This window comes from Sphaerodactylus townsendi, linkage group LG05 (genome assembly GCF_021028975.2).
Source record: "Sphaerodactylus townsendi isolate TG3544 linkage group LG05, MPM_Stown_v2.3, whole genome shotgun sequence".
Lineage (NCBI taxonomy): Eukaryota > Metazoa > Chordata > Lepidosauria > Squamata > Sphaerodactylidae > Sphaerodactylus > Sphaerodactylus townsendi.
Genome location: NC_059429.1, coordinates 3576990 through 3596426, shown reverse-complemented (window position 1 = coordinate 3596426; position 19437 = coordinate 3576990). Strand labels below are relative to the sequence as shown.

The window sequence follows — 19437 nt, the reverse complement described above, 5'->3', positions numbered from 1 at the left end:
GGCCCAGGCCAGCCTAGATGTGTGGAGGGGGAACTCTGTTTGCGCGTGCCCACAGAGAGGGCTCTGAGTGCCACCTCTGGCACCAGTGCCACAGGTTTGCCATCACTGTTTTAGACCAGGGGTGTCCAGCTCTGGTGCCCCAGATGTTCATGGACTACGATTCCCATCAGCCCCCGCCAGCATGGCCAATCATCGTCCATGAACATCTGGGGCACCAGAGTTGGACACCATTGTTATAGACCAACACACTGGCCTCCAGCATAAGCTTTTAAGAGTCACAGCTCATGACGCTTGGTGCATGAGGTGTGTGTCCATTATGCAGATGCATTTACACTTAAAATACAGTAAAGGGGGAAGGATAATCCATCACCGGCTTGCCTGATCTCCTCAGATTGCTAAAGCTTGGCAAGTTTGACCTTGGTCAGTTCTTAAATATGAGAACACCAAAGAAGTCCAGGGTTGCTCTGTCTCTGAATGTCTCTTGCTTTGAAAACTCTACTGAGTCACCATAAATTGGCTGGGACTTGATGGCACCATCACCACCTGTTAATGGACAGGTAAAATGAGATTGACATCAGATCTAATCCAGGAGAGGATGAGATGAGACATTATAGCAAAATCCAGAGACCCTGTAAAGCTCAGAGAAGCGTACTGCTAAAATCTATGAAAGCTGGATTGTGCTAAGTCACCAGCCCCTGTAGTGAGGGAGAAATCCGAAATTCTCGTTCAGACCTGGGAGAGAAATACTACTAGGCTCATTCCGCACATGCAGAATAATGCACTTTCAAACTGCTTTTAGTGCTCTTTGAAGCTGTGCGGAATGGCAAAATCCACTTGCAAACAGTTGTGAAAGTGGTTTGAAAACTCATTATTTTGTGTGTGCGGAAGGGGCCCTAAACTTTTTAATGAATCCCAATTCTGTACTTTCATGTTGGATTCTCCCTTTGAAACTCTTTTGTCAGGATTCTAGATCAGCAGACTACCTTGAAAGACTAAGGCCCTTTCTGCACGGGCCAATAAAAGCAGCTGAAAGGCGGGTTACACGAACCCACCCTCGCCCTGGCCCGTTCGCATGGCTGTCCTATGGACAGCCAGTGCGTTGGCCTGGGTGCACGCCTTCACATGAAGGTGCATCTTTTTCCCCTTCCCTGTGCAGCTTTGCAGGCAGGCAGGACCCCCCCCCCCCCAGGTTGGTCTGGCCTGTTTCCCCTGCATGGCTCTGAAGAAGGGAGCGGGGGAAGAGTTTTTCGAGAATTGTGATTTTCGCAATTCTATTGCTCGAACACGCCTCTGCTGCAGCTGCGAGGCGCATTAAAACAAAAGAATTGAGAAAATTGTGATTCTTGAAAAACTCTTCCCTGGCTCCCATCTGCAGAGGAAACTGGCCAGACAGACGGGGGGGGGGGGAGGGGGGAGGCAGACCTGGTTTAGGGGTGGGAACCGTGTGAAGTCCCATTGTTGTCCCGGGTTTATTAGCCCGTGCGGAAAGGGTCTAAAATGTTCCCAAACCAATTTCCAAGTACTGTAACTCTTAATGCCAGACTTGTGTTTTTGCACAGGGACGGACCTATTTGTCTAACACAGACATAGGATGGCATTTCACACATTGCAGGATGAGTGGACAGATAAGCCTCCGATGATATTTCTGATGTTATGAGGTATCATAAACAACAGATGTGGAGGGAATAAAATATGTGCATGAATTAAAATAAAGCGCGGTACACTGTGCGTGCACAGAAACCTTTTTAAAGCAGATTTTTTAATGTGTTTGCAAACAAAATCACATTGTTTGGGAACGTAAAAACCTGGGGTGATATTTGATGCGCAGGATTTCTAAAGCATTCTAAAGGTTCGCAACATACGTCAGTTGAAGTCCAAGGTTCTCTCTTGCTACGACTGTGCAAAAATGTTACGCCTACAAACAGCCTGTGTGTGTCTTATATGCTCTCTGTTTCTGTCTCTTCAGAGTAGTAACTTCCTGATATGTTCCAAGTTGCTGTTAAAAGTTAAAAGTCAACACTCCACGTTTGGGCTTCTAGACAAAGGCCGAATTCAAGGCAAACGTTGATTTTGGAAGGTGCCGCTGGTTCTTTGAGCTTGCTCGAAATGCTTTTGGGCTTTCAAAGCAATGAAGAAGGGAAGGAACAGCCCACGGATGAGGGCCAAGGAGGAAGCCGCAAAGAAGCTGGAACATGACAACGTCACTTGGCAGAGCCCACAGGATCTCCGTGATTCCCAGCGCCTGCCAGAGGGCGCCGAGGGAATCCATCACAAGCGACAAGCCCAGAAAGGAGGCAGAAGGAACGCCAGCCAAACCACTCCGCACTCTCATTTGAAAGGCAGTGTTTGAAAATCTTGCATAAATATTCACTCTCACACACACTGTGGCTAAAAACTAGCTGCCACCTGTCTGCCTGAGACCCATGTTTTAGAGCAGTTGGAATGCCGCAGAATATCCACAAATATTCCAACTTCTGAATGGAGAAAGTGTTCTGAATAAAATGTTGACCACGGGAAACTTTGGTGCAGTTTAAAAAAAACAGTGAATTCGAGAGGAGAAATTTTTTACACAGGCCTGTGGGGATGGAGAAGGGGGAGCAGTGCAGAGTGGTAGCAAACAGAGATGAATATACTGGGGTGCTGTGTGGTTTCCGGGCTGTCTGGCCGTGTTCTAGCAGCATTCTCTCCTGACGTTTTGCCTGCATCTGTGGCTGGCATCTTCAGAGGATCTGATGGTAGGAATGGAAAGCAAGTGTATATATACTGTGAGGTCAAAAGGTGAGGCCCTCTGAATAGAGTAGCCTGGCATGTGAGTCACAGAGAAGTCTGTAGCATGGGAGTAACAATGAAGCTAGCAAGGTCAATAGGTGAATGGATCTGAATAGAAGTATCCTGGTTTTTGTTCCCTTTGAGTGCTATAGTCTATAGTTGTCCTGTGTTTGTGTGGAGCTGATCAGTCACTGTCTTGATTCTAGAGTTTTTCAACACTGGCAGCCAAATTCTGTTCATTTTCATGGTTTCTCCCTTCCTGTTGAAATTGTCCATGTGCTTGTGAATTTCACATGCCAGGCCTACTCTATTCAGATGGCCTCACCTTTTGACCTCACAGTATATATACTCCACTTGCTTTCCATTCCTACCATCAGATCCTCTGAAGATGCCAGCCACAGATGCAGGCGAAACATCAGGAGAGAATGTTGCTAGAACACGGCCATACAGCCCGGAAACTACACAGCACCCCAGTGATTCTGGCCGTGAAAGCCTTCGACAATACAGAGATGAATATATTTCACTTGTTCCATTAGCGTTATGGAATTTCATTCAGGAAGAAAAGCAATATGGATGAATGGGTTTCCCCTGGGTTTCTTTTAACATTCTGCACTCTACTCCTCATTATTTTTAGTATGATCAGGAAAATTTCCACAATTTAATTCTGGAATTAGCACGTGTTCAACGCTAAATCACAGCATAATAGTAACCATGATAAATATGTTCATACAATTAGCTGCATTCAGTGTTTCGTTAAAGTGCCCATGCCACAGGTGTCAAACTCGCAGCCCTCCAGTTGTTATGGACTACAGTTCCCATCACCCCCTGCCAGCATCATGCTGGCAGGGGATGATGGGAAGTGTAGTCCATAACATCTGGAGAACTATATTGAGAAAACATGCAAAATGCTCAAAGCGGTCACACCAAGAATGCTTTTTTGCAATGTTTTTCTATGCTCATGCAGAAAAAAATGATTCACGTCTCATTCTGCTGCATGCGTAGGTTTAGCCAGAGTGTCAGGTTTTTACAAGCGCCTGTTTTGTTCAGTCGAGCAAGAGTTAATGGTTGAAGACACATGACTAGAATCCCATCAGCTTTTGGAAAGATCTCGCCTTTCTTCCTCCAGCACAAGAGGTGCAGGGGCAGAGTGAGAGGCAACTGCGCCCCTGCCACGCCACGCCTGCCCCAGAACGCCCCTGGAATGCCCCCGGAACCCACGCCCATGCCCCCACACTGATGCGTGCCTGGAGTGTCGCTTCCCCCCCGGCCCTTTGACGCTACGCCACTGAAGAGGAGCGATAGATTTGCACAGACACTCAGACTGGCCACTTGCACAGATAGTGTCTGTTGTTCCTATATTTAGTGTAAATTAATTCGTTATCCAGTAAAGTTCTACAAAACAACACATGGACCTCCGCTAATTCATTGCAGCGCAGCACAGCACAGAGCTATGGCAGTCCCAGAGGAGAAAGGTCTGGATTGGGCTCAAAATCACATGAGCCTCAAACCTGGGGTCAAAGGTGAGTTAACATCCTTGCTAAGAGATGGTGCTGGTTTTTTAATAACAGGAGAGCCAGAGTGGTGTAATGGTTAATGGAGCAGCAGTGTAATGGAGCAGCAATGGCATAGTGGAGCAGCAGTGGCGTAATGGAGCAGCAGTGGCGTAGGAGGTTAAGAGCTCATGTATCTAATCTGGAGGAACCAGGTTTGATTCCCAGCTCTGCCGCCTGAGCTGTGGAGGCTTATCTGGGGAATTCAGATTAGCCTGTGCACTCCCACACGCGCCAGCTGGGTGACCTGGGGCTAGTCACAGCTTCTCGGAGCTCTCTCAGCCCCACTTACCTCACAGGGTGTTTGTTGTGAGGGGGGAAGGGCAAGGAGATCGTAAGCCCCTTTGAGTCTCCTGCAGGAGAGAAAGGGGGATATAGATCCAAACTCTTCTTCTTCTTCTTCTTAATGATAATTTTTATATATAATTTCCTTCATTTCCCCCATTATCCTTTCTTTACGTCCTCTGCCTGCCCCGAAGGGCAGAGTTCCTAAGAAGACCCGCTTTGGTTCCCATCATGGCGTTGATCAGAAGTTACAGGCTGTACCTTGTTGTCAGAGCTGAGCCTGTCACCAAATGGCAGGTAGGGCAGGGGGAGGCCGGTACCATCCTCTGATGTGGGGCGAAAGCCCGGCGTCTTCCCCTCGGCGCCCCAGAGTATCCCAGACACAGTTCTTGTCAAAGGAAGGTGTGAACTGTTCTCAGGCTCGCAATGCTTTGTAGTGAATGCTTTGTAGTTTGTAGAGGAGAGTAGGAGCTGTTGGGCACGGTGGGAGGGGGCAACGGGATATAGGTAAGGGCTTTGAATGGGAATCGCCAGATTCCTCTTTTACAATGTTACCTACACTCTGAATTAAAGGCTTTGGGACAGTGGTGCGAACCTATGGCACGGGTGCCAGAGGTGGCACTCAGAGCCCTCTCTGTGGGCACGCACAGATAGAGTCACCCCCCCCCCCACACACACATCTAGGTTGGCCTGGGCTGCTGGGCTCGATTATTAGCATTAAACCTAAGACCTAGTTTTGGGGAAGCAGTGTAGGTAACCCAGTTAAGCGCTGGTAAACCTCACTGATTTTCATGCGAAGAACAAAAGCGTGATCCTTTACCTGGGAGTAAGCTCTACTTCTGGCAATGGGGCTTGCTTCTGAGTAAACCCTCCTAGGGTTGTGATTCACCCATTGGAAGAGTTGCACGGTGGCTTCAAAGCAAAGCCACCGACTACCACCAAGCTTACTCCCGAGTAAAGTACGCCTCAGAGCCAACTAAACTAAAACCTCAGTATTCGGGTTAAATTGCCGTGTTGGCACTTTGCGATAAATCAGTGGGTTTTGGGTTGCAAGTTGGGCACTCGGTCTCGAAAAGGTCCGCTATCACTGCTTTAGGACAAATCTACAGTTTCCGTGATTTCCAGATCCGAGGTTTGACACTTGTAGAGTCTGAAGAAAAGCTTCCTGTGTTACCATCTAAGGCAGTGGTTCTCAACCTTCCTAATGCCGCGACGCTTTAATACAGTTCCTCATCTTATGGTGACCCCTAACCCTAACTTTTATCCATTTTACAGATGGAGAACACTGATGCAGAGAGTCTTAGGCGACCCCTGTGAAAGGGTCATCCGACCCCCAAAGGGGTTGCGACCCACAGGTTGAGAACCACTGATCTAAGGCATGGGTCTGCAACCTGCGGCTCTCCAGATGTTCATGGACTACAAATTCAATCAGCCCCTGCCAGCATGGCCAATTGGCCATGCTGGCAGGGGCTGATGGGATTTGTAGTCTACAAACATCTGGAGAGCCGCAGATTGCAGACCCGTGATCTAAGGCCTGTTGCCAACGAGAAGTGTTAAAAAACATGAGCCAGATTTTTCTTTCCATTACCGTACAAAACCAAATCACCAGCGCCAAACAAGCCCTCTGGGAACATATCCTTTCTGGAAGAGACCCGGGAGTGACATAAAGTAGCTCAAGGAATCGCTGGAAATGATGCGACAGCTGGCCGAACTGCAGCCCAGCTGGAAACGTGTGAGACATTCTCCTACCCCACTGATTCACAGCTCTCCTGGAACTGGATAGCAGACGAGCCCTGAGGGATCCGACCCACAGCCGATCTAGTTCAGCACCGTGGTGCATAATCAGACCACCATGTGGTTAAAAGGTGTGGACAAGTAGGGCAATAAAAATAGGAACTTTGGATTAATGATTTTATCTTTTATTCAAATTTTATTCCAGTTTTTAACTTGAACTTATATTATGGTTTGGACAAACAGTCTTTGGAAACTGGTTACCTCAATTTTATTTTGTATCTGGTCTGGAAATGTACTATCTGGATTTTATATTTTATATCTGATATTTTCTGGTCTTTGACCGAAATAAAATATTGATTGATTGACCACCCCGAGAAGGCCTCTAAGCACAAAACCTGCCCCCTGCTTCTATTGCCAAGCAACTGGCATTCAGAGATATCTGCCTCTGAAATCTGGAGGTTCTGCTAGGCTGGGATGAGGGCTGTGCTAGGGAAGAAAGTCCATTTCACCCTCATGATTAATAAACATCCATAAAACGATTCTTAATGAAATGGGATAGCTCAAACAACCACTGGTTTGACTTGCATTTTTGCTCACCGGTTTGCGGGGCGGGAACCAGTTTTTTGGGCAGGTAGTTCATCAGAGGCGTTCCTCCCATTGGGCAAAGTGGGCAGTTGCCCAGGGTGCCCCCTGCAGGTTCGTTTGTGGGACTTTTTTTGTATTTTCAGTGTTTTTATGTTTTTGGCCTGCAGAGGGCGCAGTTTTTAGGATAGCAGCACCAACATTTCAGGGATGTTTTGGGAGACTCTCCTGATACTATCATCCAGGTTTGGTGAGGTTTGGTTCAGGGAGTCCAAAGTTATGGACTCCCAAAGGGGGTGCCCCATCCCCCATTGTTTCCAATGGGAGCTAACAGGAGATGGAGGCTACACCTTTGAGGGTCCACAACTTTGGACCCCCTGAACCAAACTTCCTGAAACAAGATATCGTGGGAGAGTCTCCCTAAAGATATCCCTGAAAGTTTGGAGATGCCCTATAGATGCTAATTGCACTTCTGACAGCAGGCACCCCCCAAATTTCCCCAGATTTTCCTTTTAAATCCTTCCCTTTGACATGAATTTAAAGGGGAGGGAATCCCAGGGTCTCCGAGTTAAAATATTTAGAGAGGTGAAATTAGCACGAACAAGGTGGGAGGGAATCAACCCCAAAGTAGCATCACTTTCCAATGTTGTTTAAACAGGGAACCCCAGATTCTCCCCTTTAAGGTGGATTTAAAAGGAGAATCTGGGCTCCCTAGTTTAAACACCATTGGAAATGATGCTGTTTGGGGGTGGATTCCAGCATCACTTGTTTAAACTAGGGAGCCCAGATTCTCCTTTTAAATCCACCTTAAAGGGAGACTCTGGGGTTCCCAGTTTAAATAACATTGAAAGTGATGCTGTTTCCCCCAATTGAGGGGACTGGATACAACACCATAAAATGTTTTCATAGCAGTAATAAAACATTTTGAAAGCATTTTGAAAATGTTTTCAAAAAAAATATTTCTGCTGTGTGGCATGGCCCATTGCTGTGTTCAGATTTGTGAGTTGGGGGATGTTCTATAATGTGATGGTGACTTTGAAACGACCTGGTGTAAAAAATCATTGCTTGGTCACAGTGGGGGAGGGCGGCTGCCCATGGGGGGGGGGCAAACTCCAGTTTGCCTAGGTACGCCACTGGGCATAGCTTCAAGGGGGCCGGAGGGGGTGCGCATTGCACCGGGCACGCGCCTGGGGGGGCATCAAACTCAGGTTTTGCCCAGGGCTTCAGTTTGCCTAGTGACGCCACTGAAGTTCATGAGTTGCTTGCGTGCGTTGATGGATTGTTCATGTGTTCACACAGTACAGAATAGTCTGATAGGCAGCACCTGATGCAGGCACATGTATGCACAGCTAGAGTTGCCAGGCTATTTGTCAAGAGGGTTAAGGGAGAGACACGGGATGGGGTGGAGGACGACACAACATCGGCTGCTTCTCTACATCGCTGCAGGGAAAAACCCGGGAGTGACATAAAGCAGCCTTTCCAGACTGAAATGCTAATTTTCTGTGTGCAGGGAGCCAGCCTTCAGTTCTAGTGTGACCCATCCTACCACAGTTACCAGCTCTGGGTTGGGAAATACTTGGAGCTTTTGGGGGGTGAGACCTGGAGAGGGCAGGGTTTGGAGAGAACCACGGAGCCAAATTTTTGCTGTGCGTTTTGCTGTGCGTTTTGCTGTGCGTTTTGAATTAGGTTCAGAATTCAGATTAGCTGCTGGCCACGTTACTTTTACTGTTCTCTACTGGATTAACTCTTTACTCTCCCTGTGTTGTGTAGGCCTAATAAAGATCTCTGAATCTGGTGAGAAAACCTCAGCGGGGTATAACACCACGGAGTCTACCCTGCAAAGCAGTCGTTTTCTCTAGGAGACCAAATCTGTATCTGCTGGAGATCAGTTGCAATCTGTTAGGATCAAGGCTTGGCCTATGTCACCTGACCTGATCGATGTGGACTCAGACTGATGTGTAAAGGGCCTTTCTCTCTTCCTTTCCGTTCTTGTCCTTTCCTCGTTTATTGCTTTGACACAGATTGTAGATAACTACCGTGTTTCCCCGAATATAAGACAGTGTCTTATATTAATTTTTGCTCCCAAAGATGCGCTATGTCTTATTTTCAGGGGATGTCTTATTTTTCTGTGTCCTGGTCGACGGGCATGCTTCCAAACAAAAAATTTGCTATGTCTTACTTTCGGGGGATGCCTTATATTTCGCACTTCAGCAAAACCTCTACTACGTCTTATTTTTAGGAGATGTCTTATATTCGGGGAAACAGGGTAGACTGGATGGCTCCAACTAGACTGGATGGCTCTCTGCCCTGGGGGGGGAGAGGGGGTGGGGCAAGGGGGCGGGGCGGGGCGGGGCGGGGCGAGAAGGCAAGGTAGGTGGCTGCATCTATCCCTCTCGAGACACCTAAGCCTCAAATAACTATGTTCACACTTTCTCTGGGAAACTGGGAGGGGTGACTGGGCAAGGGTAAAGTAGTCCTGGCTTCCTCAAGCTAGAAGAAGAAGAAGAAGAGTTTGGATTTATACCCCCCCTTTTCTCTCCTGTAGGAGACTCAGAGGGGCTAACAATCTCCTTGCCCTTCCCCCCTCACAACAAACACCCTGTGAGGTGGGTGGGGCTGAGAGAGCTCCGAAGAGCTGTGACTAGCCCAAGGTCACCCAGCTGGCGTGTGTGGGAGTGCCCAGGCTAATCTGAATTCCCCAGGTAAGCCTCCACAGCTCAGGCGGCAGAGCGGGAAATCAAACCTGGTTCCTCCAGATTAGAGTGCACCTGCTCTTAACCACTACGCCACTGCTGCGAGGTTCTTGCTGCCTTTCAATAAACACTGCTGATCAAGAGTCCAGAGTCTGTTCATTGTCTTAAGGTCTGAGACCTACATAATTCCAGAAGATCTCCAGTCACAGCCTGGAGGTTGGCAGCCCTACTTCTACCCAGCTCCTGGTAAGAGGAGCACAAACCTGCCCTCTTATGCTGAGGTTCCCCTCCCACTGGAATTTCCGCCTGCATTCCATTTCTCCTTAATGTTGGTTGAATTAGGAAAATTTCTTAAATTAATTCTGAAATTGGAGCAGGCACGGATTTCATTCCTTTCCATTAATTTGCATTTTTTTCTCTCCTTCTATATTAACAAAGCGCATATGCACATTGCTAACTCTGGGAAAATAAAATCACATGTATGGCTTTTTTCCACGGGGCATTTTACTGATGCACACATATGTATCTGTGCATCGCCAACACACTGTAAAACACACCTCTGAGTTTTTCGATGTGGGATTTTACCAACGTGCTCTTGCCCATTGCTTCAACATAGCGCATGAAAGATCTTCATTTGCCACAAAATTATCCACATGAATCAGTTATATTGCAGAGGAGAGAAAATTAAGCAAAGATGAACTAAACATGGTGGCCAGCTTCACAGGCACAAATTTGGGAAATAAGGAAGGGGACGAGGAAAAGAAGAAGTAGAAGTAGAAGATCAGTTTGGATTGATATCCTACTTTTCTCTCCCGTAATGAGACACAAAGCAATTTACCAACTCCATCTCCCTTCCTCTCACCACAACAGACACCTTGTGGGCGGTGGTGGGTCTGAAGGCGTTCTGAGAGAACTGTCACTAGCCCAAGGTCACCCAACAGGCTTCATGTGGAGGAAAGGGGAAACAAATCCAGTTCACCAAGTAAGAGTCCACTGCTCATGTGGAGGACTGGGGAATCAAACCTGGTTCTCCAGATTAGAGGCCACCTGCTCTTACTACGCTACGCTGGCTTTCCGTGGAGGATTGTCAAAGCATCCACCCTAGGCTGGAAACCATAGTCGGGCAATTTGGAACTCCAAAATCCAGGGAGAAACACGGAAGCATTCCTATCCAAACTCTCTCTCAAAGCACTGCCAACCTTCTACAAAACATCCGTCTGGTCTTAATTTGTCCTTCCTTCCTTCCTTCCTTCCTTCCTTCCTTCCTTCCTTCCTTCCTTCCTCCCTCCCTTCCTCCCTCGCTTCCTCCCTCCCTCCCTTGCTTCCTTGCTTCCTCCCTCCCTTCCTTCCTCCCTCCCTCCCTGCTTCCTTGCTTCCTTCCTTCCTCCCTCCCTCCCTGCTTCCTTGCTTCCTCCCTCCCTCCCTCCCTGCTTCCTCCCTCCCTCCCTGCTTCCTTGCTTCCTTGCTTCCTCCCTCCCTCCCTTCCCTCCCCCCCCCCCCGAACCTGTTTTGGCCTCATCTTTTCCTCGGCCTCACCTTCGCATTTGTGGCTGGTTTCACTCTGTTTGTGGCCTGCAGGGCATTTGCACTCGTAGGATCCCACCGTGTTGAGGCAGTTCCCTCCCTGACACAGGCCCGGGATTGCTTGGCATTCGTCAACATCTGCGGGGAGGGGGGGAGGGGGGAGCAAATGAGAAAAAACAGCCAATCACGGTCACAGGTGGATTCCACACAGGCCCAATAGGTGCTGGATGTTATATAAACCTTTGCGCGGGCGGGGGGGTGGGGGGAGACTTCACACAGGTCCCGTTCCCAAAACAAGTTTGGCCCATTTTATTACCCTCAACCTGGGATTTTTGAAAATCACTAAACCAGCGATCCTTTTGCACAGTCCTGGGTTGGAGGCACTCCTGCATGGACACAACACGCAGGAGGCGCTCTGTTTCCCTCCCTCCCTCCCTCCCTCCCATTCACTGCAGGCTTCGTGCCGCTCACTATGTCAGGGAGAGTCTGCCCGCTTGCCGTTCTGCGCAGGTCGCCCAGCACACAGGGAGGTGTGGAGACGTTGTGGGTGAAGGCGTTCCCATGCACCGGATGAAGCCTGTCGAAGGCGTGGCCTTACCTTGGCAGGCTCCTGTGCGGATGTTGGGGATGAAGCCCCGGCGGCACGGGTGAGGCTGAGCCGGGCACATCTCGCAAGGGTGCCCCCAGGCCCGCCCGATGGTGGCACAGCACATGGTCTTGGTGCAGACGATGCCGCTCAGCTGGCCTTGGCACATCTGGTTGCTGACCTGGCTGAAGCAGGGCCCCGTGCGGTAATCTGAGGCGGGAGGAAGAGAGCCACGATCAGCGAGAAAGGAGGCAAGCCAGGGAGATTGTCTGGGGCTCCCAACAGAGTACAAAGTCCCCCCAATGCGTTTTCTTCCCGAGGCAGCGAGCACGGCCGTCCATTACTGCCCAACCATTGCAGGGAGGTCCCTTTTTCTTTTAGTGCACTGCAGATGCGCAGCTATGCAGATGCAGCCAATTGGATTGTGGGACGATCAGCATGGCTGTGGGGGGTTCATTTCTGTGTGCCTGCACGGCTACGCAGGTGTTGCAGGAAATAAAAAGAGAGACGCGTCTCTGCGGGAAGGTGCGAAAGCAACCCAGATTGTTCGCAGGGGTTCCCGCGCTGCCTGAAGGGGTGAAGGGCACGCAGGTGAATGGGAAAAAGGAAAACGGGTTCATTTAGAACAGTGGTTCCCAAACTTATTTGGCCTACCGCCCCCTTTCCAGAAAAAATATTACTTAGCGCCCCCTGGAAATTAATTTTTTTTAATTTTAATAGCAATTAAACAGAAAGATATACCCTGTTTCCCCGAATATAAGACATCCCCTAAAAATAAGACATAGTAGAGGTTTAGCTGAAAAGTAAGTAAGTAAGACGTAGCAAAGTTTTTGTTTGGAAGCATGCCCGACAAACAGAACACAGAAAAATAAGACATCCCCTGAAAATAAGACATAGCGCATCTTTGGGAGCAAAAATGAATATAAGACACTGTCTTATATTCGGGGAAACACGGTATCAGGTTAACAGCTCAGAGCAAGTTAAACAACTTGTGATAACATCCCCAACATTAATGTAGCATTTCACAACATTAATATAACATTGCATAACAACAACAATATGATAATTACATATTAACAGTAACATAGTATGTCCAATGAAATAACAATAATGCAATAACAACAGCAATATAACATAACAATATCCCCACTACAATTCCACAATAGCCCAGCCTACAATAAACCTCACTTCATAACAATTAACATAACAATTTAACCTGGCATAGCATAAGGTGTGTGTGTGTAGTGTTGTAGAGGCAGGATCAAAAGTATGCTCTTAGATACATTAGTGACAATGTCCCTTAAGACTAGTATAAATCGAGTCATGGCTCTTTCTTATAAAAACATAAAGTAATTCCTGCCTTTGCTGAATATATAATGCATGGTCTCATTTAGTTGCTTACAACAATAATTAGTCCTCTTAAGAGTTTATGAGATATTTTCTTGAAATGGAGAGAGTGTTACACTTGCTGCCTTTTGCAGCTTCCAATTGCAGGCAAGGTCTCAACCTCTAGGAAATCCCTGTGGTGAACTAGGCAACTCTGCATTGAATAATAATAATGGTAAGGCTGAACACACTCAAAGACAGCCGTTTAAAAAAGAAGAACTTTATTGACTTGTGTCGCCCGAGGTACAGGGTGTTGGAACTGAGGATTCTTGTCCTCAGTTCCAGCATTTAAACTATTTATAAAGACAGACAGCAACCAATCAGCTTTCCCCCTCCTCCCAGCTCCTGGTCTCCCATTGGCTCTGAAGCTCTGGTGGAATGTAGCTTCTCAGTTTGTTTTCCCGCAGTTTTGGGGAAAAGGCAGGAACCGGTGCATGTTGGGAGTTGCAGTCCTGACAATAATAATCACAAAGTGTTGTCGAGTAGAAACTGACTAATAGCAAGCAAAGGTAGTTTGCCATTGCTTTCCTCTGCATAACAATTCTGGTATTTCTTGGTGGTCTCCCATCCAAGTACTAACCGGGGCCAACCCTGCTTAGCTTCCAGTTATGACTACTCAGACTGCTCTAGCTTGGATAGAGATGGAACACTGGTGCATTCAGACTTTTTCCAGCTGGACGCAGGCTAATGATCAGCTATGTATTAAAGAGAGGATTATTCCAAGGCTATCAAGGGAAGAGCGCTGACCCAGATAGCTCAGGGTGGTATGATCTCAGGGGTGTAGCTGCAATGGGGACATCTGGGGCAGCTCGCCCTGGGCGCCCCATTGCAGTCACATGTCGGGGGTGGGGTGTGTGTCAGGGGCGCGTCGGGCGTTTCAAAGGCTGGGCCGGGGTGGGAGGGGGCACGCAGGCAGTTCATGCCCTGGGTGCAGTTTTCCCTCCCTTCGTCACTGCATGATCTCACCAGAACTTGGGAGCTAAGCAGGGTTGGGAGACTACCAAGGAAGACCAGAGATGTTATGCAGAGGAGGGCCATGCCAAACTACTTCTTGCCTTGAAAAACCTACGGGGTCCTCATAAGTTAGATATGACTTGAAAAACTGATGGGAAGAGACATATAGGACCCTTGTGCAACTACCTTTATTATTATTATTATTATTATTATTATTATTATTATTATTATTATTATTATTATTATTATTATTATTACTACTACTACTACTACTACTACTACTACTATTATTATTAGAGAGAGCTCTGGAACTTCCCTAAAATAAGGGAACAGCATCAAAGTCTGGTAGCATAACAAATACCAACATGATTTTCCAGAATGTACACTTTTGTGAGTCAAATCTCCTTTTTCCAGATACCACTGAGAATGAAAATCACTCCGTTCATATATACTCAGGTCAGAAGGTAGGGAAGGTGTTTAACCCAAAAAGGCCAGGATGCAGAGGTTTGCTCTTCCTGCATTCTGACCACAATATAAGGACTGCTGAATCTCCAGTCTCATTCATTACCAGAGGCGTACTGAGATAAAACGGTGCCTGGATCAACACCTGCTCCCACGTTCCCCGCTCTTCGTGCCCCCGCGTGCCCCCGCACGGACCACTTACTTTCTCCGGGGTGGCAGGCATCTGGGCCGGGAGCCTGCCAAGCCCTGGCTGCTCCTTCAGGTCACGTGGGGGATGCGATTTTGACCCCCATGTGACCCAATGGGTGGCAGATACGCCCCTGTTCATTATATCTGACAAAGTGAGGCCCTTTCCCCACTCACCTTTGCCTGAGGGTTGCTGCGGGCAATTCCCGGCGCGCGCAATTCTGCACGGGGTCGTCAAAAGGCGCCATTTCAAAAGGCGCCAGGAATTCCCCGCGTCGAGGGGGCGGGAGAGAGGCAGCGTCGGGGCGGCTGCGTTCTCACCGCCCCTGAGGTGGGGAGGGCAGCTGGACCCCGCGCTACTTGAGGAGAGTAGCACGGGGCTTAAGGTAGGTGGGGAAAGGGTCTGAGATTTGACTCACAAAGGTTATTCCCCTAGAAAATTTTGTTGGACTTTAAGGTGCTACTGGATTCAAACTTTGTTCCACAGCCTACCCACCTGAGCCTAATTTCAGGGGTTTATTCAAACACAAATACACCTGAGAGTTAAACTGCACTTTGGGCACCAGACTCCAGTGCAAATGTAGCTCTTCGCCCCAGTTCCTGGCTGGTTTTTATTTTCTGGTCTGTTAGCAATTTTAATGCAGTTTGAGAGCTACACGGAAACGTGCCATACCCTTCTGGAACATTTCCAGAGAGGCATCTCTGCGAACTTCATTAAGAATTGGAGTGAGGTCAGGAAATGCAAAGCGCCGCAGAAAGTACTCAGACAAAGATGAGAACGCCCCCCCTTCAATATTAACCTGCCCTTCTACAAATTGGTCCCAGGTGTTGTGCGGTTGACCCCAGACAACAAACCAGTGACAGGGATGAGAACGAAAAGAAGACGAGATTCCAAGGAAAAAACAAAAACACAACCACCCGGCCAGGCCGAAGAGTCTGAACAGCTAAATGTTTCCTTTACGGTCCTTGTGCTATTTCCACACAACTCAAACAAGGCCAGCTATGTTCTCCAGGGGATTTTCAAGTGATGGGAAACAGATTGGGGAACAAGACGCGCTTGCATATTTTGTATCCCAACGAAGCCTCTGCAGCTCATTACGAACCTCTGGCGGACCGAATCTTCATGTGGAACTGTTTAGCCGGTTCCAAGAAAGCGGAATCTTTTCATAATGGAGAACAGTTGCATCCCTCCGCGCCCCCCCCCCCCCCGCCAAATTGCAACAGGCAGAACAATCAAACGTCGCAGGAGGGAAGGGAATATTTCTTTTGTTTTCCTTTTTTTTGTCAGAGACATTTCTTTTGTTGGGTGAAAATCAAGGGGGGATGTTTGGGGACTCAACACTGCAGCTGATGACTGAAGTCAGTTCAGACAATGAAGAATTTTCTGGGAATCGAGAAAGTTTTGGGGGTGCACAAGACCGGAGGTACAGGGTATTTTGACACACACTTAAGGACCCTGGGGTGTCTTCTCAAGCCACCTTTCCTAGCCTGAGCTTGTTCGGTCAGAAGGACAGCAGATCGCCGTGCGTGACTAGAACAATTTCTTTACAAAGCTGTTTGTTTGTTTATTTACTTACTTATTTATAATTGGTTTTACATACCGCCCCTCCCCCAAAGGGCTCTGGGCGGTGAACAACACAATAAAACAATAGTCACAATAAAACCCCATTAAAACCCCATGTTGGGAGTGCCCAAAGCAAAACACTGGTGCAATCAACAACAAAATACTGATCTTATTCTTTCGGACCTAACTTACTCCTTGGTCCTCAAGAGGAAACAACAACAACAACAACAACTGACTACTCATGAAAGCACGATTTGGCCAACTCACAGAGTTGCAAACAGCTGCAAAGTTTTCATGAAACGCACCAGTGCCGTAAAGCACTGTAAGGCCTTCACAAGCCATGAACCTAGACTTATCATTGTCATCGCTAACTCTTATTAGTCGCAATAAAATGCATAATTTGGTAGCATGTCATCTACTTGACAAAATGAAAGTATACATTGCAGTGTGCATTTGCTGTGATGTACTTAATAAACAAGGGTGCCTAGATCAGGGGTCTGCAACCTGCGGCTCTCCAAATGTTCATGGACTACAAATCAGCCCCTGCCAGCATGGCCGATTGGGAAATTGTAGTCCATGAACATATGGAGAGCCATATTGTAGATTGGTTGTAGATCCCCGGCCTAGATTATCTCCCGGAATTACGATCGTTCTCCAGAGAACAGGCATCAGCTCCACAGGAGGAAATGGCTGATTTGGAGGGTGGAGCCTATGGCATTAAAACCCGCTGAGGTCTCTCCCCTCCCCAGGCTCCGGCCTTTTAAGCTCCACCTCCAAATCTCTAGGGCCCTTTCCGCACAAGCTAATTAACCCGAGATAACACTGGTCAAAAACCCAATTTGGGGGGGGGGGACTTTGCATGGCTCCCGCCCCTAAAGCGAAGCTGCCCCACGGTTTCCTCCCCAAAACGGGTTATTTGAGAATTGCACACTATTCACAATTCTTTTGTTTCAGTGCGTTTTGCAGCCGCTTGCGCGTGGACAGCTCCCCTGGGAAGTGCTGCAGTCCTCCTCCTCCTCCTCCTCCTCCTCCTCCTCCTCCTCCTCCTCTATGAAGTCAGAAAGAAGGTTTGTGCTGCTTTCTAGGGGGGGGCGGGGGGAGAAATTTAGGGGAAATGGAGCTGGGGGGTGGGACTCAGATTTTGCCCCAGGCTCCATTTTTCATAGATGTGTCTCTGCCCAAGGTTGAATCCCTGCCCACCCAATCACACGTTGGCTAACCTCAGTTGACAGATTCCTTACAGGTTGCTTCCACATGGACAGTCTGAGTTTGTGGAATCTGGCAAGAGCAGCGTCCGTGCAGCCAGCTTCTGCAATGCCTGCAGCTGTTGCCACCACCAGCCCAGCCCTGCCCCTCCAGGGCTGGGTCATGCCCCCTTTTCTCCTCTCCCCTTCCCAGCTGACTCATGGTGTAAAGCTATCTGCGACTCAGCTGGGAAAGAAAAATCCCTTCAAAGGTTGAAAACTGGGTGGAAAGGGATTAGAGCAGTGATGGCGAACCTATGGCAAGGATGGTGGCACTCGGTGGCCTCTCTATGGCACTCGGAGGCCTCTCTATGGTGGCACTCGGAGGCCTCTCTATGGCCACGCACACACAGAGTGGCACTCGGAGGCCTCTCTATGGTGGCACTCGGAGGTGGCACTCGGAGGCCTCTCTATGGCCACGCACACACAGAGTTCGTCATGTGGGGGGCCCCCCCGGAAAATCACACACACACCCCACACACACATCTAGGCTGGCCTGGGCCACTGAGCATGACGCGGTGAGCAGGGAGGACTTGGCTGGCGGGCCTGGTGCCTGTGCTCCAGGTGGCTGCTGCAGAGGAGGCAGAGATGCTAGAGAGCTGGAAGCTGATGCGCTAGCGCGCGGGACTTGCTGGAAGATTAGAGCAGGCTGGCCTCCACTTTCCGGCCGAGGACCAGAGAGCCAACTGTTTTTTTTCTAAACTAAGACCTCAGCATTCAGGTTAAATTGCCAGGTTGGCACTTTGCGATAAATAAGTGGGGTCTGAGTTGCAATTTGGGCACTCGGTCTCTAAAAGGTTCGTCATCACTGGATTAGAGAGTTTATGGTGCCGTTTTGATGAGAAACTGTAGCTCCATCCCCCCAGAGGCGTACCGGGGCCAAATAGTGCCCGGAGACAAAAACCCTTCCGGGCGCCCCCCCTCATGCGGAGCCCCACTTACTCACGAGTTGGGCTCCAGCCCCTCTTCACTGCCTAGAAGCCGAGTGTGAGGGAAACTCGCACCCGTCTCATAGGCAGGGAAGAGGGGCTGCCTGTTTGGTCATATGGGGGGGCACCTGGCGCCCCCACGTGACCCAAAGCCATGCGCCACTGTCCCTAGGGCCTTACGCCTCTGCCGTCCCCTTTTCCATATGGGCATTACTTCCAATAAACCTGATTAACTGAGATTTTTTGAAAAAAATATGGCTCAGTGGGAAAAAGATGGGTGCCCAGAAGACTTGTGCCTGGATTGGATGTGGCATCATGTGGACGCTCCCCAATATAGTGGACCTTCCTGCTGTCTGCATGGGGAAGAATCCCCCGTGGAGGTCTCTTTCCCCATGCGACCCCCTGCTTCATTATTGCCACCCTGTGACGTTTTAGAACTTGTCTTTGAACCGTTTCAGTTCTATGATTCTAAGTCAAGTCAAGTCAAGTATTTATGGCTTGAGCCATTGGCTATAACAATACAGAGATACATGCAGTTAAAACATTTAAATTAAAACGATAACTTAGTTTTACATTAAAATATAAATTATTTGTATTCGCAATCTCTAAATTAAAATGCCCCGTCAAATACTTTCCACGTCAGATGTTTTTGCAGCTTCTTCAGCTAGTCTAAGGCCCTTTCCGCACGGGCGGTTTATGGCGCCCTGGGGACGGCAAAAACGCCATCCCCAGGGAGCCATTCGCACAGGGGGGGGCAGCTGCTGCACAGCCGCACCGCCCGCCGCACCGCCCGACTGGCGTGAAGTCGGCGTTTCCAAACCTCGCTCAGCAGCTTCCAGGCGCCTTTCCCCCCCTCCACCGGGCGACTCACCAGTCCTGCGGCCCTCCGGCGTGTCGCCGAGGCCTGGGGACACGCCCCCTTTGCCCTGCGACCCTGGAGCATGCTGGAGGGCCGCAGGACTGGTGAGTCGCTCTGACGACGGCGCAGC

General features: G+C 48.8%; 1 protein-coding gene across 1 annotated transcript in view; it reads right to left on the bottom strand.

The window, feature by feature from the left end:
• FBN3 (fibrillin 3) overlaps positions 1-19437 on the bottom strand; it is a 223189-nt gene that overhangs the window by 126740 nt on the left and 77012 nt on the right. The window contains 2 exon segments of the mRNA XM_048496904.1: positions 11150-11275; positions 11736-11933. Coding sequence (XP_048352861.1) covers positions 11150-11275; positions 11736-11933 — 324 coding nt within the window.